Raw genomic sequence first — 25,496 nt, forward strand, 5'->3', positions numbered from 1 at the left:
ATTCCCTTTGAAAACTGGCACAAGACAGGGATGCCCTCTCTCACCACTCCTATTCAACATAGTGTTGGAAGTTCTGGCCAGGGCAATCAGGCAAGAGAAAGAAATCAAGGGTATTCAATTAGGAAAAGAGGAAGTCAAATTGTCCCTGTTTGCAGATGACATGACTGTATATTTAGAAAACCCCGTTGTCTCAGCCCCAAATCTCCTTAAGCTGATAAGCAACTTCAGCGAAGTCTCAGGATACAAAATCAATGTGCAAAAATCACAAGCATTCCTCTACACCAGTAACAGACAAACAGAGAGCCAAATCATGAGTGAACTCCCATTCACGATTGCTTCAAAGAGAATAAAGTACCTAGGAATCCAACTTAAAGGGATGTGAAGGACCTCTTCAAGGAGAACTACAAACCACTGCTCAATAATAAAAGAGGACACACACAAATGGAAGAACATTCTATGCTAATGCATAGGAAGAATCAATATTGTGAAAATGGCCATACTGCCCAAGGTAATTTGTAGATTCAATGCCATCCCCATGAGCTACCAATGACTTTCTTCACAGAATTGGAAAAAAACTACTTTAAAGTTCATATGGAACTAAAATAGAGCCCACATTGCCAAGACAATCATAAGTCAAAAGAACAAAGCTGGAGGCATCACGTGACCTGACTTCAACCTATGCTACAAGGCTACAGCCTTGTACATAGTATCAACCAAAACAGCATGATACTAGTACCAAAACAGAGAGATAGATCAGTGGAACAGAACAGAGGCCTCAGAAATAACACCACACATATACAACCATCTGATCTTTGACAAACCTGACAAAACAAGAAATGGGGAAAGGATTCCCTGTTTAAAATTGGTGCTGGGAAAACTGGCTAGCCATATGCAGAAAGCTGAAATTGAATCCCTTCCTTACACCTTATACAAAATTAATTCAAGATGGATTAAAGACTTAAATGTTAGACTTAGAACTTAAAACCCCAGAAGAAAACCTAGGTAATACCATTCAGGACAAAGGCATGGGCAAGGACTTCATGTCTAAAACACCAAAAGCAATGGCAACAAAAGCCAAAACAGACAAATGGGATCTAATTAAACTAAAGAACTTCTGCACAGCAAAAGAAACTACCATCAGAGTGAATAGGCACCCTACAGAATGGGAGAAAGTTTTGCAATCTACCCATCTGACAAAGGGCTAATATTCAGAATCTCCAAACACACACATTTAAAAGAAAAAAACAACCCCATCAAAAGTGTCTCAAAAGAAGACATTTATGCAGCCAACAGACACATGAAAAAATGCTCATCATCACCGGTCATCAGAGAAATGTAAATCAAAAGCACAATGAGATACTGTCTCACACCAATTAGAATGATGATCATTTAAAAGTCAGGAAACAACAGGTGCTGGAGAGGATGTGGAGAAATAGGAATGCTTTTACACTGTGGGTGGGAGTGTAAAGTAGTTCAACCATTGTGGAAGACAGTGTGGCCATTCCTCAAGGATCTAGAGCTAGAAATACCATTTGACCCAGCCATCCCATTACTGGGTATATACCCAAAGGATTACAAATCGTGCTACTATAAAGACACATGCACACATATGTTTATTGTGGCACTATTCACAATAGCAAAAACTTGGAACCAACCCAAATGGCCATCAATGATAGACTGGATTAAGAAAATGTGGCACATATATACCATGGAATACTATGCAGCCATAGAAAAGGATGAGTTCATGTCCTTTGCAGGGACCGGGATGAAGCTGGAAACGATCATTCTGAGCAAACTATCACAAGGACAGAAAANTTGAACAATGAGAACACTTGGATACAGGGTGGGGAACATCACACACCGGGACCTGTCGTCGGGTTGGGGGAGGGGAGAGGGATAACATTAGAAGAAATACTTAATGTAAATGACGTGTTAATGGGTGCAACACACCAACATGGCTCATGTATACATATGTAACAAGGCTGCACATTGTGCACATGTACCCTAGAACTTAAAGTATAATAATAATAAAAAGTAATATTAGACAGAAGACATCATCTTTTTCTCAGGGCTGATAGCTAGGGGAAACTAACAGGAGTGCGCATTTGAGTGTCTACTGTATGTTGGGTACCAAACTAGGAATTTGTCATTTTTATTTAATTCTCATGTCTGACCCTTCTTATAAAGGGTAGTTATTAATATCCCCACCTTGAAAATGAGGAATGAGACTCAGAAATGTTAAATAATGGGCCCAAGGTCAGAAAGCAGTAAATAAGGTTAAAATTCAGACTTGTCTAATGTCAGGCCACATCCACGGTACTATGTTCGGTGCTGCTACTCCAAGCTGATCTTTCTGAGGAGCTCAGATTTAGACAGGGCATGTTCAAAGGGCTTATTTTAGATCTAAAAAGTCCCCAGGAAGAGCATACCATTGCCAGATCACCCTTGACCTAGTGCAGTCTGCAGGCTGGACAGGTTCCTGAATTACCCTGGAAGTCAGCATTTTTCCTGCATAACTCTTTAGATGGACTTAGTTCTTAGTTCAACTTGGTTTTCTCTATTCTGGTATGCAAGAATTAAGACTAAACCATTAACAAAACCTCCAAAGTTAATTTGCAAAGCAGTTTTCTAGAACAGAGGTCCCCAACCTTTCTGCCACCAAAGACTGGTTTCGTGGAAGACAATTTTTCCACGGACCAGTGGAGATGGGGAGGGTGATTTGGGGATGATTCAAGCACATTACATTTACTATGCACTTTATTGCTATTATCATTACACTGTAATATGTAATGAAATAATTATACAACTCACCATAATGTGGAATCAGCGGGAGCCCAAAGCTTATTTTCCAGCAACTAGACGGTCCCTTGGGAGGGTGATGGGAGACAGTGACAGATCATCAGGCATTAGATTCTCATAAGGAGTGGGCAACCTAGATCCCTCCCATGCGCGGTTCACAATAAGTTTCGAGCTCCTATGAGAATCTAATGCCACCTCTGATCTGGCAGGAGGCAGAGCTCAGGCAGTAATGCAAGTGATGGGGCGCGGCTGTAAATGCAGATGAAGCTTCACTCACCCACCTCCTGCTGTGCAGCCTGGTCCCTGACAGGCCACAGATGGATACAGTTCTATGGCGCAGGGGTTGGGGACCCCTGCTATAGAACAAAGATCTAGAGTCCATAGGTGAAACATACATCGTTTTTGTGTTCCTGTGTGAGATATATAAATACAAAAATAGAAACTAAAATAAATGGTAATGTAAATGTATATTCAGATCAGCTAGTGCATAACAGAGTGGTGGGCATAAGTTCTCAAAATTATCATTAGATTTTTCACAGTGGTCTTTGATTCAAATATGATTAAAAGAACCGCAGCTCTGTTTGAGAATTAGTGTGGACCAGTATGAGAGATACTTTGCTTTTATCCTATTCCTTTTCAGTCTCTCTCTCTCTTCACAAACAAATATATAACTTACGACTTTAAAAAAAAAAAAAATGCTTTCTGGAGTGGGGCACGGTGGCTCATGCCTGTAATCCCAGCACTTTGGGAGGCCGAGGCGGGTGGATCACCTGAGGTCAGGAGTTCGAGACCAACTCGGCCAACATGGTTAAACCCCATCTCTACTAAAAATACAAAAATTAGCCAGGCATGGTGGCAGGCACTGTAATCCGAGCTACTTGGGAGGCTGAGGCAGGAGAATCGCTTGAACCTGGGGCCAGGGGTTGCAGTGAGCCAAGATCGCACCATTGCAGTCCAGCCTGGGCAGCAAGGGTGAAACTCCATCTCAAAAAAAAAAAAAAAAGCTTTCTTAGAAATTGAAAATAGCATTTAAATGCACTTATGGATGTAGAAAGTAGAAGTCTGTTGTTTTGTTTACCTAAATTCTGTGGAAATAGTGATCTAATTACAAGTATGTAAATGTGGAAGGAAACCCTGTTTAAGAAGTTAATCTAGGAAATCTTTGATTTAAGTAGATGGTTATTTTATGACTGAACTATTTTTCTACTGTAGAACAGGTGTTGGTCAACTTTTTCTGTAAAGAGACACGTAGTATTCTAGGTTCTGTGGACTATGAAGTCCTTAAAATTACTGAGCTCTACTGTTGTAGCCTGAAAGCAACCCATTGACAATACTTAAATTAGTGTGGCTGTATTCCAATAAAACTTCCTTTGTGACACTGGAAATTGAATTTCATAATTGTCACATGTCACATAATATTATTCTTTGCCTTCCAGCCATTTGAAAGTATAAAAGTCATTCTTAACTCACAGGTTATACAAAAACAGGTGGCAAGCCAAATTTGACTGTGGGCCAAATTTGCTGACCATGCACTAGATAGCCTGTTATACACTAGTGCACAGTTATAAACTAGTGCATGATTTGCTGATCATTCACTAGATAGCCTATTATACACTAGCACATTTATTCTTAGATTTCCATTGCCATTCTGTTTTTTTTAAATGTATCACTAGATTCCTAAACTATAAATCTAGGTCTTTGGAGTATTAGAATTTAAAAGACCTTGATAAAAATTATATGTGACATAAAGACTTACATAGCAAGTGATATTTGGTTCTCTACCCAAAAATGATCATTTCCCCCCTTCTTGGTTGGCAGAGGCCCTAGTTCTGATTTTGCTCAGGTAGCAAGCAATTGTGTACTTCAGGGAAGATTGCTTTCTTCTTCCTTCCAGGTTCAAGGTGTGACTCTTTATTGGTTTGATTCATTATAATTCCATTTCCTTTATAGTGACTGGTTTAGGGATGACAATTCTGGATGATACGATATGTGGAAAAGAATTCAGTTGTATACAATGGACTTTTCCTGGAATATGAAAAATGAATTTTTGACAACTGGAATTAAAATTAAAGTATGCAAATTAATATATTAGAGCTTTTACTTCATGTTGCACTGGCTAACACAGATTACTATGCTGGCAAACATTTCAAGAAAATAGTTATGTATATGAAATATAATCTTTTTTTTTTTTACCGACTGATTTTATTTAAAATACACTTGGAATACATGATTATTGATCTAAGCATTTCCCTGTCACTTTTTAAATTGTGTACTATATACTTCGTGTTATATAGTACAGTACTTAGTTACAGTAAAAAACATGTAAAATTTGCCATTTTAACCACCTTAAAGTATATAATTCAGTGAAATTTATTATAGTATATTTACAATGTTGTGCCACCATCACCACTAATTCATCAAATTTTTTAAAAAAATTTATTTTTAAGCCAAATTTAGCAGTGAGGGACTATCTACCAACTTTAATGACACTAATGTTAATAAGTTCTGATCATCCACTGCCATCGAACCAGCTGTAATTGATCAAATTTTCATCATCCTAAAAGGAATCCCCATATGCATTAAGCAGTCACTCCCTATCCTCCCCTCTCCCTAGTTCCTGGTAACTACTAATTGGCTTTTTCACTGTGGATTTGCCTATTTTGGATATTTTATATAAATGGAATCATGTGGCTGGCTTCTTCTACTTAGCATGTTTTTAGGGTTCACTCACATTTATTCAGCATGTATCAGTACCAGAATCTTAAAGTATTTATTAAAATTTTCTGAGTTCAAATATAGAAAAATCAGGGCTGGGTTTAGTGGCTCATGCCTGTAATCTCAGTGCTTTGCGAGTTGAGGCAGGAAGGAGAATCACTTAGGCCAGGAGTTCAAGGCTATAGTGAGCTATGATTGCACCACTGCACACCAGCCTGGGTGACAGAGCAACAGAGCAAGACTCTGTCTCATATATGTGTGTGTGTATGTGTGTGTGTGTGTGTGTGGTGGTGGTGGTGTTGCTATTGTTATTCCAACATAAAATTATAAACTCCTCTTTTGGGAAGGACTGCTATTTATTATATCTCTCTCTTTTTTTTTTTTTTTAGTAAAATGTTTTATCATTTACAAAGTAATAGAAATTGGTAAGAAATGGAAAACCCATGCCAATAACCACAGAAATGTTTGAAATTTTACTAATCTATGGGGATCTGAAAGTCGAGGTGTTGGGAAATCCTGGTCTGTACTCACTGAACGCCACTCTTACCATCTCACTTCCCGACACCTTGCAGCCTGTCTTTGGATCCAGTCTCTTGGCTGAACTGGTTTCTGGAAAGTTGTCATTGATTTTATGGTCCCTTACCCCTTTTTTAATAAACCGAATTTTCCTTTTGACTTTTGTATAATGTTTAATTCTGTTCACATTCTATCTCTGAAACTCTCCTCCCTAGGATTTGCTCAAAGCGCTTCTCTATTCTTCTGCTACAGTAACCATTTTCAGTCTCCTTTATTTACTTTGTTCCTTTCTACTTCTTGAGGGTAACTCTCTTGTAAAACATTGAATATTTATGATGCCTGTGAAGAGTAGACATGAGAATGAATTAACTATACATGGAAGCCACAAGTTGCCAAGCAGAGACTGTCTTGATATAAACCAAATAAGTAGAATTGAACAGTTTTACTAATGACAGTTCCTGATTTTTTTAAGTATGCACATATATTTAGTACATTACATTCCTTTGTATGTTCCACTGTTATTAAACTATTTATTTATAGACATTTAGTTCCAGTTGTGTGGTGTGTGCTTTTTTTCCCCCCCAAACCAATACTGTATGGGCATCTGTATCCCTACATCTTGGCACACTTAGTGAATATATCCATTGTGTAAATTCCTGGTGGTAGAGCTGCTAAGTTACAGCATGTGTGCATTTAAAAGTTTGGTAGACATTGCCAAATAGCCTTCTGAAAGCTTGTACCCTTTGTACTTTTTTTTTTTTTTAAGACAGAGTCTTGCTCTGTCACCCAGGCTGGAGTGCAGTGGCGCAATCTTGGCTCACTGCAACCTCCGCCTCCCAGGCTCAAGCGATTCTTCCGCTTCAGCCTCCCAAGTAGCTAGGATTACAGGCACCTGCCACCACACCCAGCTAATTTTTGCATTTGTAGTAGAGACGGGGTTTCACCATGTTGGCCAGGTTGGTCTGGAACCCCTGACCTCAAGTGATCGCCTGCCTCAGCCTCCTAAGGTGCTGAGATTACAGGTGTGAGTCACCATGCCCAGGCCCAATTTGCACTTTTATCAACAGGGTTTAAGAGTGCTTCTTTCTCTACACCATCTCCAGCAAAGAATATAATAAAACTTGATGTTTGCTAATCTAGTGATGAACTTTTTTTTGTTTATTTTTTGTTTTAATTATGAGTGAAGTTGAGCATCTGTTGTATCAGTGGTTCTCAACCAGGGATGATTTTTGCACCCCCTCCTCCCAGCCCGCTGGGGGCATCTGGCAATGTCTGGAGAGATTTTGGATAAAACTGGAGAGGGTCTGGGGAAGAGATTCCACTGGCACTTAGTGGGTAAAAGATCCTACAATGCACATGACGAAGCAGTAACTGTCCCAAAATGTTAATTTTCCAGGATTAAAAAACCCTGTTTTGTATTATTTCATTTCGTCTTCTTCATTGGTTTATTATCTGTAATTCTTGAGTTTTTTAATTGGTTGGTTTCAGGTTTATAGTATACTTCTTTAACTTATCACAGTCTATCTTCAAGCCATATGTTACTATTTCCTGTGTAATACAAAAGCCTTACACCAGTGTATGCCCATTTCCCCACTCCTGGCCTTCGTGCTGCTGCGAAACATTCTCCTTCTACTTATGTTACAGACTCTACAATATGTTATTAGTGTATTACTTTAAACAGTTATCTTTTTAAAAAAGTAAACAGCTTTGTTTAAATATAATTAACATGCATCAGATTATACATTTCAAGTATACAATTTAACCACTTTTGATATGCATTTGTAAAACCATCACCACAGTCAAAATAATGAACATATTCATCATTCCAAAAACTTTTCTCCTGCCCCTTAGTAATTCCTCCCTTAACTCCAGGCAACCACTGATCTACTTTCTGTCACCATAGATAAGTGGACATTTTCTAGAATTTTATATAAATGAAGTCATAAACTATGTACTCTTTTTTTGTCTGACTTTCTTCCAGCATAATTATGAGATTTATCCATGTTGTATGTATCATTAGAAAAACATTTTTCATGACAGATATTTCAATTAATTAGATTCCTGTTGTTAAAGAGCATGCTGAGTTCTAGTCACTTGATATATTTTTGTTTTAGGTCATGACTCTCCAAAGTATGATAATCACATGAGAGTGCTCATTGCTACGGATGCCTTTTGACTCATCAGAGAAAATCTGTCTAAAAGAAAATATCCATGTGACCAAATCCATTTCATTATTGAATGGCTTGATGGATTTCCTTTACTCTGATTCATACCAAAGCTGTCCTTCTCAACCAAAGCAAGAAAGGATCCTGCATGAGTCAATCCCAGAATGCAATTTTTACATCACCAACAGGTGAAGAAAACCTCATGAATAGCAGTCACAGAGACTCGGAGAGCATCACTGGTAAGTCCAGTTTAATAAATATTGAAGTGCTGTCGCTTACAGGAGAAAATGCAAATGCCTCAGTCCAGCATATGTGACCTATCATGATGAAACCCAAGCCTGCCTTTCTAGTCTGATGTCCTCAGGGAAAGACTGAATTAATCTCTGCATCCCCTGTGTCTCCTGATGCCTTAAGAGCATCTGTCTTTCATGTTGTTTCTTGTCTATGTCGGACTCCCCTGTACCCTGTGAACACCTGGTGAGTAGTAGCTGCATCATATCCATCTGATCTCCACAGGGCAAGGACAGAGTTACCTGTGTTTGTATACCCTGCAGGTACCTAACAGCAGTGCCTGACACACAAGACTCTTGGGGCGTACAGCATATAACAAACACCTTATCTGTAAGACTATAGGCCCATAACACCTTCTCTGTAAGACTAAATCAAAAAACTGAGCACTCCAAGTTTTTTTCTATACTTTTATTCAAACACTCATTTGCCCACAAAACCAGACTTTGGCTGTTTCTAGACTTAACTCATTTAGTTTGAATACTTATATTTGCTGAAGATTTATTTGTGTATTTAAATATGAGGTGCTGCCGCAAAACCAGCTGGGGATGTTATATAACATACAGTTAATGTACAGTGCCACTTTTCTAAAATCTGAAAATTCTGAATTCTGAAACCCATCAAAACCCAAAGTTTTTTTTAATTTATCCTCATTGAGGTATGTTTATTAAGATACAAAAAAATACACTCACTTTAAGTGTACAGTTTGAGTTTTGACAAAACTATACACTCAGTGTAACTGCCAGTACAAACAAGTTCGAGAAGTTTTTATCATCCCAGAGAAAGTTCCCTTGTACACAGATCTCCCCACCCCTCACCTCCGGTTCCAAACAACCACTAATCTGCTTTCTGCTACTTTAAATTAAATTTGCTTGTTCTAGAATTTCATATAAATTGAATCTGTCTTTTGTGTCTGCCTTCTTTTGTACAGCAAAATGTTTTTGAGATTTATCCACTTGTGATAAGTATCAGAAGTTTATTCTTTTTCTTGCTAAGCTGGAACTTATCTCTGCTATTGTAGCAGAAAAGCAGCCATGGACAGTACATGAAAAAATGAATGTGACTGTGTTTCAATAAAAGTTGATTTACAAAACCAGGCAGGGGCAGCAAGCTGAAGTTGACCTGTGGGCTGTCGTTTGCTGACCTCTGCTGTACATCATCAACACTTGGTAGTGTCAGTGGTTTTGATTTTAGCCATTCTAGTAGGTGTGTACTGGTATCTCTGAGATTTTAATTTATATTTTCCTGATGACTCATGATGTTGAGCACCTTTTCATGTGCTTATTAGCCATATCTAGATTTTATTTTGAGTTGTTTATTCAAATCATTTGCCCACTAAAATTTTATCTTCCTATTGAAATGTAAGTGTTCAATTTTAAGTGTTCTTTACATGTTCTAGATGTAAGTCCTTTGTTAGATAAATGGACCGTATTTTCTCCCAGACTTTGGCTTGCCTTTTCATCTTCTTACTGGTGTCTTTGGAAGAGCGATTTTAAATTTTGATGGAGTTTATCAGTTTTTGCTACTGTAATTCATATTTTTGTGTCGTTTCTAAGAAATCTTCGCGTAAAAGGAAAAGTTTGACAGTTTTTACTTCTACTTTTAAGTCAGTAGTCTACTTTTTTGAGTATGGAATTAGATTAAGGTCCAAATTCTTGTTTTTTGCTTTCCAGTTGCATATTTCATTGTTTCTTTACCATTTGTTAAAAATGGTCTCTTTACCCTTATTGAAATACCTTGATAATTTCATTGAAAATCACCTAGTCGTATATGTATAGTTTCTATTTCTGAACTCTATCCTGTTCCTTTAATCCCTAAGTCTATCTTTACAGAACTACCACGTCTTATTTACTGTATAATTCTATAGTAAATCTTGAAATCAGATAATACAAATTCTCCAACTTTACTCTTCTTTTCAAAATTATTTTGGCCATTTAAGATTTTCACATTTTTATATAAATTGTATAATCTGCTTATCAACACTTGAGCCCAGGAGTTCAAGAGCAGCCTGGACAACATAGTGAGACCCCATCTCTACAAAAAATAAAAACAATTAGCTGGGCGTGGTGGCATGCACCTGTAGTCCCAGCTACTAGGGAAGCTGAGGCAGGAGGATAACTTGAGCCCAGGAGATTAAGGCTGCAGTGAGCTATGATTGTGCCATTGCACTCCAGCCTGAATAACAGAATGAGAGACCCTGTCCCTAATAATAATAACCAGCTTGTCATTTTCTTTCAAAAAAGAATGCTGGACTTTTGAATGGAATTACATATACTCTGTAGAGAATTGATAATTTAAGAATAGTGAGTCTCCTAATCCATAAACTTGATATATTCTCCATTAACTTAGTTAGGTCCTCTTTAATTTCTCTTAACAATATTTTATAGTTTTTGTTGCATAAGTCTTGCACATATTTTATTAAATTTAGTCTTAAGTATTTTTTAAATGGCACTGTTTATTTAATTTCATTCTCCTACTGTGTGTTACTACTATATAGAAATGAAATTGGTTTTTTTAATGTTGACCGTGCATTCTGCAACTTTGCTTAACTTACTAGTTTTCGTAACTTTTTGGTAGATTTCTTAGAGTTTTCTACATACACCATAATGTCTGCAAATAGAGACAGTTTTGCATATTCTTTTTCAATCTGGATGACTTTTATTTATTTTTCTTGCCTTATTGAATGAGACACGATCTCAGTATATTGTTGAATAAAAATGGTAATAGTAAACATTCTTGACATATTTCCAGTCTGAGGAGAAAAGTTAGAGTATTTGACCATTAAGTCTCTTGAGAATACCCTATATTAAATTGAGAAGATATCCTTCTCTTCCAAATTGGATGAGAAGTTTTTAGCATGAGTTTTGTCAAATGGCTATTTTGCATCTGTTGAAATACTCATATGGTTTTTCTTCCTTTGTCTATTAGTGTGGTGAATTCTGTTGGTTTAGTTTTAAATTTTAAACCAGACTTGCATTCCTGGAAAAAACTACTTGGTTATGATATATTATCTTTTTTATATATGACAGGTTTTATTTACTAGTGTTTTGTTAGGGAGTGTGTGTGTGTCTGTGTCCTTCCTAGTCCCATTACTAAGGATTATTGATTTGTACTTTTTTCTTTTTTTTTGCAATGTCTTTGCTTGGTTTTGATATTGAGGTAATACTGGCCTTGTAAAATGAGTTGTGAAGTATGCCTTCCTCTGTGTTTGGAAAAAGTTTGTGTGGAATTGGCATCACATTATTTTCATGTTTTACTTTTAAACTAATCTAAATCTTTACATTTAAAGGGCATCTCCACAGATAACTTATAGTTGGGTCTTTTCTAAAAAGAAAATCCAGTCTGATCATCTGTATTTTCTATTTGCAGTATTTGGACCATTTAATTTTAATGTAATTATCACTGTAGTTGAGGCTACTGTACTCCTATTTTCTATTTTTCTGTTTGTTCCATCTTCCGTTTTTTCCTCATTTTCTTTTTTTATATTTATTTTATTTTATTTTAATTCTACTGTTGACATATTAGCTATACCTCTTATTTTTCTCAGTGCTTTCTCTAGGTTGCAATACGCACCTTAAACTTACCAAAGCGCATCTTCAAATAACATTATATTTAGTACAGTGACACTCTTAAAACAGTATTCTTCCATTTCCCTCTACCATTCTACATATTATTATTATGCGTTTTACATCTACATATGTCATATACATAATACATTATTACTTTTGCGTTAAATTGCTAATTATGAATTAAATAAATTATGAAAATAAAAGGCTTATGTATTACCCACAGATTTACCATTCTGTTATTTCTTTGGTAGATTGAAGTTCCCATCCAATATACTTTTTGCCTGAATAACTTTAACATTTCCTGGGATATGGGTTGGCTGGCAATGAATAGCCTTAGGTTTCTGCTTGTGTAAAAAATAAAATTTCTTTTTTTTTTTTTCTTGAGAATGGATCTCATTCTGTTCCCCAGGCTGGAGTACAGTGACACGATCATGGCTCACTGCAGCCTGAACCTCCTGGGCTCAAGTGATCCTCCCATCTCAGCCTCCTGAGTAGCTTGGACCACAAGGCATGCACCATCAAACCCAGCTAATTTTTTCTTTCTTTTTTTTTTTTTTTTTTTAATGTAGAGTCAGGGTTTCACTATGTTGCCAAGCTGGTCTTGAAATCCTGGGCTCAAGCAGTCCTTTCACTTTGACCTCCCAGAGAGCTGGGATTACAGGAGCGAGCTACCACGCTTGGCCTATTTCACCTTTTTTGAAAGATATTTTTCACTAGCACAAGATTCTAAATTGGCTTTTAGTGTTAAATGTGTTTTAATGATGCTGTTCCATTGTCATCTATCTTGAAATGAATAGTTTGCATTCACTCTTTGTTCCCTTAAATGTAATGTGTCTTTTTTTTCCCATCTCTCTGCTTGTAGGATTTTTTTCTTTATCACTGGTTTTTAGCAATTTTACTTTGGTGTGGTTTTCTTTGTATTTATCCTGCATGGAGTTGAAATTCTTTGAACTATAGGCTTAATTGTTTTAATTAAACTTGGAAGAATTTGGCCACCACTTTTTCAAATATTTTTTCTGTTCTTGCCTCTTTTTTCTTCTGGGACTGCAGACTGCTTAATATGACACAGCCACTGATGTTCTGTTCAGTTTTTTACCCCCAATCTTTTTTTTCTCTGTGCTTCATTTTAGATAATTTCTATTGCTATACTTTCAAGTTTACTGTTCTTTTCTTCTGGAGACTATCTAATCTGTTTATCTTATCTAGTGAATTTTTTATTTTAGATGCTGTACTTTAGTTCTATTTGAGTTTTTAAAATACAGGTATATCTTCTGTTTCTCTTCTCATTAAGTTACTATTTTCCTTTTAAATTTTTGAGCATATTAAAAAATAGCTGTGTTTAAATGCTGCTTACTAATTCTGTTATTTCTGTCATTACGGGTCTGTTTCTGTTGACTCATTTCCCTCCTGGTTATGGATTACATTTTATTTATTTTTGCATATCTAGTAATTTTGTATGGACTGGTGAACGTTATGAATGTTACATTGTTAAGTGTTTGGATTTTATTGTCTTCCTTGGAAAAGTGTTAAAATTTGTTTTGGCAGGTCTTTAAGTTATTTGCTGATAAGGTTAACCCTTTGAGGCTTGTTTTTAATCTTTGCTATGTGGGTCTAAAGATCATACTGTAGACCATGCTCTAGTATGCTTGATTCTAGCACTGATTTAATTCTCTTACCAGTAGGTATGACTGGAAAAAAAATGGACATATGGAAGAGACATTTGGAGGATAAAATGGTAGAGAAGGAGTTGTCAAGCCTGGGCAAGAGTAATAAATGGAGCATTATCGGAATATGGATGCAAGGTGGAAGAGCTAGTCTAAAGAATATTTAGCTTAATCTACTAAGCCTGGATTGTACACTCATTTTTAATATTACATTTTGGAAGTAGGGAATTCATGACCTTGAATTTTCACAGGATTTCATTAATACCTATTTGAAGAAAACGTCTAGGGACTAGTATCTCTTGTAATGAATGTCACTTTTGTTCTTCATTTCCACTATACCCTTGAATACCTAATAGTCTGTTTTTAGCGCTGCATGTATTTATAGTCAACTTCTCTTCCTGAGTATTAAAATGACAATCTATATGTAATATATGTGCAGCAGGAAAAATTCGGATAATCACATGGAACTTGCAATAATAGAATTTGGATATATGTTCAGGTCTCTTATTTAAGAGCTCCGTAAGGATTGAGAGCTTATTGAGAACCATATTTAAGGTTTTAAATCTACCTCATCTCTGTCTCATTGTGATGATCAAGCCACTGCTTCTCCTTCTGGGTGAGTAGGGATGTCTGATATTGCCAGCCTCCTTGTATTTAACTTATTAAAATGTCATTGTTAAGTCAAGGTCAAGTAGCAGGAATTTACTGTCTTAAAGATTTGTGTTCTTAACCAGTACTTTGTTGTTCTTTGCCAGAGCTAGAGCATGTTTCATTATACTACCCACAAAGGAAATACCACATCTCTTTAAAAGTCAGAGGGCTGACATGACATCCTGTATTTTCTCTATTTTAAGCCCTAGTATTTTAAGCATGTTAACAGGAATAACTCTCCTTTTTTGTAAACAGCTAAGTTTGGAAGGTGTTAAATGATGGGCAGTACTGGGAACAGGAAGATAGTGGCAGATACATAAAGACACAGAAGCCCAGTTTTGTTCAGAGATGGGGGGTGGGTGTTGTAGGTGTGCAAGTGAGAGAGTAGTGATGTAAATAGTATTCAATGAGTACCTATGATCTACCAGATACCCTGGGTGCCTTAATTGCTTATTTTAGTTACTTCTTACTACTGTTGTGAGTGATAAATGATCTTTATTTTACAAATGAGAGAAATTAAGGCTCTGAAAGGATAAATCGTGTGTCTAACTTAATTAGTAGAGGAGTCACATTCAGAAGCTACGTCTGATGCCAAAACCCAGGATCTTTCTAATATTAAGAATGAAAAATAAGACAATAAGTAGATTAGACACCTGGAGGAATTAGGAGATACGTAGGACTAATACTGTGTGTTGGAGACATGATGTGTAGGAACTTGCTTTCTAGGACAAGTTGTCAGCCTTTGTCCTGTAAATGGCAGATAGCAACAAGAATGGGTACAGTGCTGGATAGGAAGTCAAGACACACGTCTGGTGGTTCTGTTGTCCTCAGCAAGTTACCCATCTTTAAGTCTCAGTTTCCTTATCTAGGAGGCAGGATTGGATGGTTTCTGAAAGTACCTTCTACCTTTAATACTCTGTAATTATTTAGATACTATAGCAACCTTATTTTAGCAATCTTGATTTGATCTCTAGGTCTAAAAACTCAATGGTAATACAGTAATAAAAGTAGCTGGCAATAGGTCTTTCAGTCTTTTTCGCCCTCCCTTAGTCTCTGTCCCCAGTCCCTCCCCTCCCTACCCCTTTCCCTCATCCAGCTCAGGCGGTGTTTGTGCTCTCTTTGTGCCCGTGGGGGTGGTGGAGGCGATGGAGTAAACAGGAGGCAGCTGCCAGGTGCAAAAGCAGAGCAGGAACCGCCTATGTTTAGTGGGGCGGGGAAAAAGAGCCCCAGCTCTGCCCCTCCTGGAAGGAGAGAGAAAAGGTAACTGTGACTGCCCAATATTGCAGCCATGGAGTCCATGTGGTAATAAATTGAAGAGTACTGTAACAAAAGTGACAGCTGATGTCACTAATGCTGTAATGGGAAATCCTGTCACTAGAGAATTTGATGTTGGTCGACACATTGCCAGTGGTGGCAGTGGGCTAGCTTGGGAGATTTTTAATGGCACAAAAAAGTCAACAAAGTGGTGGCTGTTTTTGTCTTTGATGAGAAATGATTGACAAATATCAAAAATTTGAAAAGGATCAAATCATTGATTCTCTAAAACGAGGAGTCCAACACTTAACTTGACTTCAACACCCTCGACTTCTTACTGTCCAGCATCCTTTAGAAGAATCCAGGGATTTCTTGGCATTTTGTACAGAACCAGGTTTTGCCAGTTTAGCCAGTGTTCTTGGTAACTGGGAAAATCTACCTTTCCCTATGTCTCCAGACATTAAGGATTATAAACTTTATGATGTCGAAACCAAATGTGGTTTGCTTCAGGTTTATGAAGGCTTGTCATTCTTGCATAGCAGTGTGAAAATGGTACATGGAAATATTACTCCTGAAAATACAATTGTGAATAAAAGTGGAGCCTGGAAAATAATGGATTTTGATTTTTGTGTATCATCAACCAATCCTTCTGAACAAGAGCCTAAATTTCCTTGTAAAGAATGGAACCCAAATTTACCTTCATTGTGTCTTCCAAATCCTGAATATTTGGCTCCTGAATACATACTTTATGTGAACTGTGAAACAGCTAGTGATTTGTATTCTTTAGGAACTGTTATGTATGCTGTATTTAATAAAAGGAAACCTATATTTGAAGTCAATAAGCAAGATATTTGCAAGAGTTTCAGTAGGCAGTTGGATCAGTTGAGTTATTTAGGATCTAGTTTACTTACAAATATACCTGAGGAAGTTTGTGAACATGTAAAGCTACTGTTAAATGTAACTTCAACTGTAAGACCAGATGCAGATCAAATGGCAGATTTCCTTCTTTGATGATGTTGGTGCAGTAACACTGCAATGTTTTGATACCTTATTCCAAAGAGATTATCTTCGGAAATCACAGTTTTTCAGCAGACTGCCAAAGGTTCTACTGCCCAAGCACGTCATTGTGCAGAGAATTTTGACTTGTTTGACTTCAGAATTTGTAAACCTTGACATGGTACCTTTTGTTTTGCCCAGTGTTCTACTGATCATTGAGGAATGCACCAAAGAAGAATATGTCAAATTAATTCCACCTGAACTTGGTCCTGTGTTTAAGCAGCAGGAGCCAATCCAGATTTTGGTAATTTTCCGACAAAAAATGGATTTGCTACTACCAAAACCCCTCCCGATGAGATAAAGAACAGTGTCCTACCCATGGTTTACAGAGCACTAGAAGCTCCTTCCATTCAGACCCAGGAGCTCTATCTAAACATCATTCCAGCCTTTGCAAATCTTATAGACTACCCATCCATGAAACGTACTTTGATACCAGGAATTAAAAATGCCTGTCTACAAATTTCTTCCCTTGCTGTTTGTGTAAATTCATTAGTGTGCTTACAAAAGATTTTGGAATACTTGGATAAGTGATTTTTACTTGATGATATCCTACCCTTCTTACAACAGATTTCATCCAAAGAATCTGCAATCTTTATGGGTATTTTAGGCATTTACAAATGTACTTTTACTCATAAGTTGGGAATCACCAAAGAGCAGCTGGCTGGAAAAGTATTGCCTCATCTTATTCCCCTGAGTATTGAAAACAATCTTAATCAGTTCAATTCTTTCATTTGCATCATAAAAGAGACGCTTAATAGATTGGAGTCTGAACATAAGACTAAGCTGGAACAATTTCATATAATGCAAGAACAGCAGAAGTCTTTGGACATAAGAAATCAAATGAATGTTTCTGGGGAGACAAAAGTTACAAATATTTTGAATCAGCAAATTGACAAGGTTGTTAACCACATTGGAGCAGACCTTCTGACTGGCAGTGATTCCGAAAATAAAGAGGATGGGTTACAGAATAAACGTAAAACAGCATCACTTACATTTGAAGAAAAGCAAAAATTAGCAAAAGAACAAGAGCAGGCACAGAAGTTGAAAAGCCAGCAGCCTCTTAAACCCCAAGTGCATACACCTATTGCTACTGTTAAACAGACTAATGACTTGACAGACACATTGATGGATAATATGTCATCTTTGACTAGCCTTTCTGTTAGTACCCCTAAACCTTCTGCTTCAAGTACTTTCACTTCTCTTCCTTCCATGGGCATTGGCATGATGTTTTCTATACCAGTTGATAATACAAAGAAAAATTTGACAAATGGCCTAAATGCCAATATGGGCTTTCAGACTTCAGAATTCAACATGCCTGTTACTACAAACCAGAACTTCTACAGTAGTCCAAGTACAGTTGGAGTGACCAAGATGACTCTGGAACACCTCCCACTTTGCCAAACTTCAGTGCTTTGAATGTTTCTCCTGCGGGTGCAAAGCCGACCCAACAAAGACCCATAGATATGTCTGCCCTTAATAATCTCTTTGGCCCTCAGAAACCCAAAGTTAGCATGAACCAGTTATCACAACAGAAACCAAATCAGTGGCTCAATCAGTTTGTACCTCCTCAAGGTTCTCCAGCTATGGGCAGTTCAGTAATGGGAACACAGATGAACATGATAGGACAATCTGCCTTTGGTACGCAGGGTAATCCTTTCTTCAACCCACGGAACTTTGCATAGCCACCAACTACTATGACCAATAACAGTTCAGCTAGCAGTGATTTAAAAGATCTTTTTGGGTGAGGTGTCTTCCTTCTATTGTGAAGGATTATTTCAGTTTTAATCATGGGTGAACTGATTTACATCTTTATATAGTTGGCTTGGAGGAACTACTTCTATGGGAAAGTGAATCGTTCTGTGACAGATAACATCTGTCACAGATACTATGCCAGCATAGTAGTTGTATGGACTTCTACCGTTGGTTTTTTAAAGCCTTGATGGATTTTTTCTCTTACCAACTCCTTTTCGGTTTTTAAAGATCCCAACCCTTCCCATCTCAAAGAGAAAAAGGACAACTGAGTTATCTTAGCCATAGCGGAATTTTTTAATCAAATGATTATTTTGGCTTGTGAATCTTTGTGTTATTTAAAAAATTGAGTTGATGGTCATTGCAAGCTCATCTATTAAGTACTACGTGGTACACAGTCAGCCTTCACAAGTCATTAGTGTTCATTTTAATATGTGAAAAATCTTGATGCTGTATTGATTTGCTTGCATTTAAGATGACAGTGAGAAAATGATAAGCATAAAGAGATCAGGTTATTTGCTTTTTCCAAACTTACTTTTCAGATGAACTAATGTTTAGTACAAAGAGACTGAGCAAATACTGCAAAATTTAACTTAACCTACATTTCATTGGCTAACCATCTTAAATGCAAACTAATCATTGTAAATTATATTTTAGCATGGTCTGCCTCAAATGGTAATGTATTTTTCTGCATTCACTTGGATATATTTAGAATCACTTTGGTATATGCTGATTTGTTTGGATATTTGACAAAGCACTCTGATGTGATTTTCCTGACTACTAACTTCATATTTCATTTCAAATTCAAACTTCTGAGGTTGCAACATATATGAATTGCATTTTCAAAAGGAGATTTGTAAGAATTAAACTGTATTTAATGGGTAAACTGTTGAGATTGCTGTATTGTTTCAAATGTAATAAACTTTACTTCTCTAAAAAAAAAAAAAAAAAAGAAGCTGACATTGATAGAGTGCCTCCACAGTGTGCAAGGCATTGTACTAAATACAAGTATTTTTCATGCATTTGTCTCATTTAATTCATATAACCTGGGAGGTAAGTACCTTCTCCATTTTACAGATGAGGAAACTGAGGGTTAGAGTTGAGATAACTTACCCAGTGTCACATTGTGGTGTGTGTAGAGTCAGGACTCAGACCAGAACTATCGCTATACCATATTAAATTTATATTATGTGAAGGATAGGGAAGATTTTTTAGGGGAAACTGTTTTTTCCCTCCCCTTTCCGATTTTCTTCACCTCACATGTTTTGAGATTTAGATGTACCATTTCTTTAAAATAAAAAGGATAAAGTACTTATTTCAGTGCCAGTGCTCAGTAAAATTTAATGCAATTTTAAAACATTTAGTGACTATGAGAATATACTAAAATGTAATTTTTCCAGATTTTGAAGAATCATCCACAGAATTCAAATTTTGTTATTAAAGAGCATATCATTTTATCCCTTTGAAACTATTTTCTGCTGGTTGCTTTGTATTGCTTTTTCCCCCAAGCATGTTAAGTTGAGATCAGACCCCTTTCACTTTGTTTTAAAAGTATATATGCAATTATTTTGTGTCAATTAAAAATACTGTTTAAAAATTAAGCAGCCTGCTGCTGCTTCAGAGACATAGACCTCTTTTAAACAGTACTAAATAGGTTGATAGGGAGAAAATATGAAATTTCTACAAATTAATTCTAAACTTTAAAAGCATAGTTATAAAGACAGGAACAGCAGACGGGCGTATGTGAGAGATGAGGGTGGGAAGATGGAGAGGATCAGAAAAAATAACTGTTGGGTTACTAGGCCTAGTACCTGGGTGAAAAATAATCTGTACAACAAACCCCCATGACACGAGTTTACCTATATAACAAACCTGCACATGTATCCCTGAACCTAAAATTAAAAAATTAAAAAAATCAAAAAAAGCATAGTTATAGTCACTAAGCAATATATTTAGATAGTATGTAATTCAGATTTGTGGTATCTGCATGTTCTCACTCATGTAGAAGCTGACAAATTTGATCTAGAAGTAGAGAGTAGAATAGTGATTACTAGAGGCTAGGAAGGGTAGCAGGAAGGAGGGATCAGGAGATGTTGGTTAACAGATACAAAATTACAGCTGGATAGGTGGAATAAGTTCCAGTATTCTTTAGCACCATAGGGTGGCTATACTTGGCAATAATTTGTTGTATATTTTCAAACAGATAAAAGGTAGGATTTTGAATGTCCTCAATGCAAAGAAATGATAAATGCTTGAGGTAAGGAATGTGCTAATTACCCTGATTTGATCATTATACATTGTATATAGGTGTCAAAATATCACATGTACCCCATAAATATATCCAATTATTTTGTGTCAATTAAAATACTTTTAAAATTACTGTCAAAAAAATGTATGCCATCATTTTACTTTAGAAGTTCTCTTACTAAAAGAAAAAAAATCTATACTACTAGGATATACTAATAAAAATCAGTGGAGAAATGATCTTGTCTAATATTACTTTGGTTGTCCTACTTTAGAAAAACTAATTTTCATCAATTTTCTCTGTAGCCTAGTAAAAGTTGAAATATATTGGATTCATTTACATAGACTCTCCTCTTCAGATGTCTGCTCCAATGAGGATCTCCCTGAAGTTGAGCTGGTGAGTCTGCTAGAAGAACAACTACCACAGTATAGGCTAAAAGTAGACACTCTCTTTCTATATGAAAATCAAGACTGGACTCAGTCTCCACACCAGCGGCAACATGCATCTGATGCCCTCTCTCCAGTCCTTGCTGAAGAGACTTTCCGCTATATGAGTGAGTATTTTTTTACTCTTTTAGTCTGTGCATTGAAGTAATGAGCATGAGTATCTTGGTATTGATTTTTAAAGCATTGATGTTTAATAGCCAATGTTCAGTGTATACCTACTTTCATGTGAACTGATTTCACAGGAAGAGATAATTCTGTGTTATGTCTGAATGCAGAAAGTTTGTCATCCTTAGGCCTCTCAGTGTCCAGTGTTGCAAACAATACTTAGATGTTTTTATGACTTGATATTTTCCTCAGACTGAGTAGAAAAGGGAACTTTTTAAAAAGCGAAGTGGTTTAAAATTTTAATATTCCTTTATGACTGTCAACATTTATTATCCCAGTAGTTTGGTATCCTAAGCTATCAGCTTTTGACTTTTATCTTTATTAATATCTTTATTAAACACAGTCACAAGAATTATGTCAGCATAATTAAGCATAGTTCTTAGATATATAAGAAGTTTTAATAATGCCAGGAGAAATAAATATGCACTATATAGTAATATTTATTATTTAAGGATTCCTAAGTGAGAGACTGAGCCAGATTTGTCCTAAAAATAGGTCTGTTTTACACCAAGCTATTAGAAAGGACAAGGAAATTTTTGAACTTCGAAATATGGAGACCTTTTGCATTTGATTTTATCCCAAAATCTGCATTAAGTAATTTAGAAATTACTTTTCTAAAAATTCATTTGGTAAAAAATGTTGTGTGCACAGTAGCTATTAGAATATATAATAAAATCTTATGAGTTCAATATTGATATGTTTGTGAAATTCCTTTAATTAGAATTAAGTAGGTGATTGCATCAGATCCTAGACATTTTCCCAGTGAGTGCTTCAGTGTTTAATGCCAGATTGTCGTTGGAGAATGACTATTGTGCAATACTCATTTTCATCGTAATCATTAACTTGTTTTTAGCACTAGTTTCCTAGAATTTTTTTCTAGTCGTTTCTTAGAGCTTATTACTACTCAAAAAACATTATAAACATTGTTTCAGCTGAAACTGAAATATCAAGAAGCCCAGTGAGTGTTGTAGTGTTTTAATGCCAGATTGTTATTGATATATAAATATAAATAATGTATAAACATTATTTCAGAAACTGAAATATCAAGAAGCCCAAATACAATTGTGTTTTTGCCCTTAATATTTCTTTTAAATAGCTAAATTAAGTTAAATTAAGGCTCCAAAGGTTTTCTTGACATTTTAGTTTGAGAATTTGCTTGCTTGAGATTTTCTGGAAAATCGTTTTAGAAGGAACAGTGTTTCTTATTTCTGGTTCCCTTTGTTCCTTGAGTGTTTACATTTCTGAGAACTTTCTTTTCTTTTTTTTGAGACGGAGTCTCGCTCTGTTGCCCAGGCGCTGAGTACAGTGGCACGATCTCATCTCACTGCAACCTCTGCCCCCCCAGGTTCAAGTGATTGTCCTGCCTCAGCCTCCTGAGTAGCTGGGATTACAGACACACCCCACCATGCCAGCTAATTTTTGTATTTTTAGTAGAGACGAGGTTTCACCGTGTTGGTCAAGCTGGTCTGGAACTCCTGACCTTATGATCCGCCCGCCTCGGCCTCCCAGAGTTGTGAGATTACAGGTGTGAGCCACCACACCCGGCCTAAATTGCTGAGAACTTTCAAACTGAAATTTCATCTGGATAAATTTAGTTTGTCATTATTTTGATAAAGTATCACAGAAAGTGCCCTTCAGTTTATTTGTTCTTTGTCCTCTCAGCTACTGAGTGGCAAAACTATAGCTAGAAAGTAGTCTTAGATCATGATTTAATGGAGTTAACTTTTAGGATGAATTATAAGTAAAAAGCCTAGAAAATAAAAGGCAAAATTTAAAATGCTTTCCAAGACTTTTTACAAAATGATAGTGTCCAAGGGAGCAATTTAAAACTTGAGATTAATAGGATGATACTGACCTATACTTCAGCGTTCTGGAAAACTATCCTGTTTCTTTAGTGTAATGGTACTATTTTCACTTCAACAGTTTGAAAATTGAACTATATATGATATACCTAAGATCATGAAGCAAATAAGCTAGGATGATACTGATAATTTACCTTTGCACTGTACTTTAAATTCCACTGTTATTTTAAAGGTTAATAGTTAAATCACATATAAACTTCATTATGCATTTACACCTTATGAATGTAAAAGCTAAATGATTTATTTTATTTAGCAAATTGACCAAGGTTTAAAAAGGAAGATACAACACATTCTCTCACCCTTTCCCACAGTTTTCTATCCCTCTGAGATTTCAAGATTTGTGATTTTGAATAATTGCGATGTACCCTGGCAGACCATCCTAGAGCTCAGCTCCCTGGATTACTTTGGACATATCTCTACCTCTCACATGCCAGTGGATACTTGTGCTTATTAAAATGAATTTTAACACCTAGTAAAAAGGCGGCACAGGCAAAGGCACTTTCTTTCTTATATAACACAAAGAAATTGAAAGAGCTGTGAGAAGATAGTGATTTGGAAGGAAACGTAGCCAGCATTTGAGCTTCGGAACCTGTCTCACAAGAAATGGGGAAGAGTGGGTAGTTCTCTGAAGTCACCCAATCCAGAAAGACATTGTTTACTTTTAAGATAGACCACTGGGAGAGCAATGAGTGGGCAAAAAAATCAATCGATCAATCCCAGTCCCTGCCACACCCATGTAAAGTTTAAGATGGTCAAAAAGTGTTTTACCTGCAGAACAGGCCACCCCAGGGTTTTCTTGATTTTATTAAGACTGAGTCCCAGAGTGAGCTGTGGGGGAGCCATGCAATCAGAACACGTTACAGACTGTACCATTTATTCATTTAAAGGCTAATGTTAGAAACATGATTCTTTCAGGGGGTTTTATTTGGTGATAGAGGATCACCTTTACCACTTCCTAAGGCGTAAGAGGGGGGAAAATGATTGATTATGTAAGTTTTATTTTAGGCAGTGGTTCTCAAAATGTGGACCCCTGCAATCAATGTCACTTGATAAATTGCTAGAAATTCATGTTCTTGGGCCCCCTACTCCACCTACAAAGTTAGAGACTCTGAGTGAGACAGTCCTAGCTATCTGTGTTTTAAAGAGTCTTCCTGGTGATACTGATGCACACTCAAGTTTGAGAACCACTGATACAAAGCATTGCCAACCAAAGTAAATGGCCATTTCACAGTGACATTAATAGGAGAATTAAGGAATTGGAGAGAGTGTATAATTTTGCAGATAAACATGGTCATAGAAATTATTACTTCCAATTAGTAGGTATACTTTTCCTCAGGCTCTGCCCTCAAAAATTATTAACCTGTACTGGCAGAAAAGGACATATGACAGATGAAGTTCGGGAAGCGTTAACCATAAGCCCAGTCATAGAGGTTAGCAGATTTATTTTTCCCCTAGATAAACTCTCTCCTTCGGTTCCACAAGAGAATTAAGCTATATACCCTAGGACACTTAGCGTTTGTACAATGGATTGCCTTACCATCCATGCACCAGGTACTAGCTTTGTACAGTCCTCGAGAGAATTGAGAAAATTGTCATTCAAATGGTCTGTAGGGCCTGATTCTGCCCTGGAATCCTGTTGAGAAAGACTGCCCTAGAAGGTGTGTATCATCAGTTTCTCTCAGTCATTCTGAAGGCAGAAGTGTTTGCTGTATCATAGCAGCAATGGCTGTGGTCGCTTCTTTAGGGTTAAAACCTCAGGACTGGCCTGTAGTTGTCAGGAGCCATTGTAGCTTTTACTATGCCATGTGGGCACTGTTTGTGTTTCATTTCTATTTTGTTGTTGTTGTTTTTGGTGGTTTTGGTGTGAGAACGTTGGAGAGTGCTGCAGGATTAGAATTCTTTTTGGAATTCAATAATTGGGGTAAAACTTTAGATCTTGAAAAGGGACATATGAGAGAACTATCAAGCACCATCTCATGTAAATGACAGATAACTAGAATGGATTACCAGCGGTGTTTCCCATCCTGAAAATAATCTGAGATTGAGCCAGTTACTGTGAAATTATGCAGGGCTAGAACATAAAGTAAGGATTAGTGAAGTGCTTATTATGTATGTTAAACTCCCACCCCATATTTTCAGGAACATTAGATCCTCCAAATATTACACCAAAAATATTGCACATTAATTAACAACCTCTGGAAACAAGTTGCAAAATTGTTCTGTAAAAATATCTATCATCTCCCTGATGTATAAATACTTTTTTAGAGAGTTAGGAAAGTGCGTGTCTGGAAATAAGCAAGGATCGTTGCTAATTTCTGTATCATTTAACATATTTTCAACAACTGAAAACTG

At 36.6% G+C, this 25,496-nt stretch overlaps 1 protein-coding gene and 1 pseudogene across 2 annotated transcripts in view; both read left to right on the forward strand.

Annotated features, from left to right (window-relative positions):
• Positions 1-25,496, forward strand: part of TRAK2 (trafficking kinesin protein 2) — an 86,258-nt gene that overhangs the window by 29,477 nt on the left and 31,285 nt on the right. The window contains 2 exon segments of the mRNA XM_017875659.1: positions 8,145-8,434; positions 21,030-21,224. Coding sequence (XP_017731148.1) covers positions 8,344-8,434; positions 21,030-21,224 — 286 coding nt within the window. The 5' untranslated portion in view covers positions 8,145-8,343.
• On the forward strand, positions 15,953-19,303 carry LOC108531985 (SCY1-like protein 2 pseudogene; annotated as a pseudogene). Its single transcript, XR_001886327.1, has one exon. The product of XR_001886327.1 is annotated as an SCY1-like protein 2 pseudogene (transcript).

The sequence above is a fragment of the Rhinopithecus bieti genome, unplaced genomic scaffold (genome assembly GCF_001698545.2).
Source record: "Rhinopithecus bieti isolate Rb0 unplaced genomic scaffold, ASM169854v2 scaffold_980, whole genome shotgun sequence".
Taxonomy (NCBI): domain Eukaryota; kingdom Metazoa; phylum Chordata; class Mammalia; order Primates; family Cercopithecidae; genus Rhinopithecus; species Rhinopithecus bieti.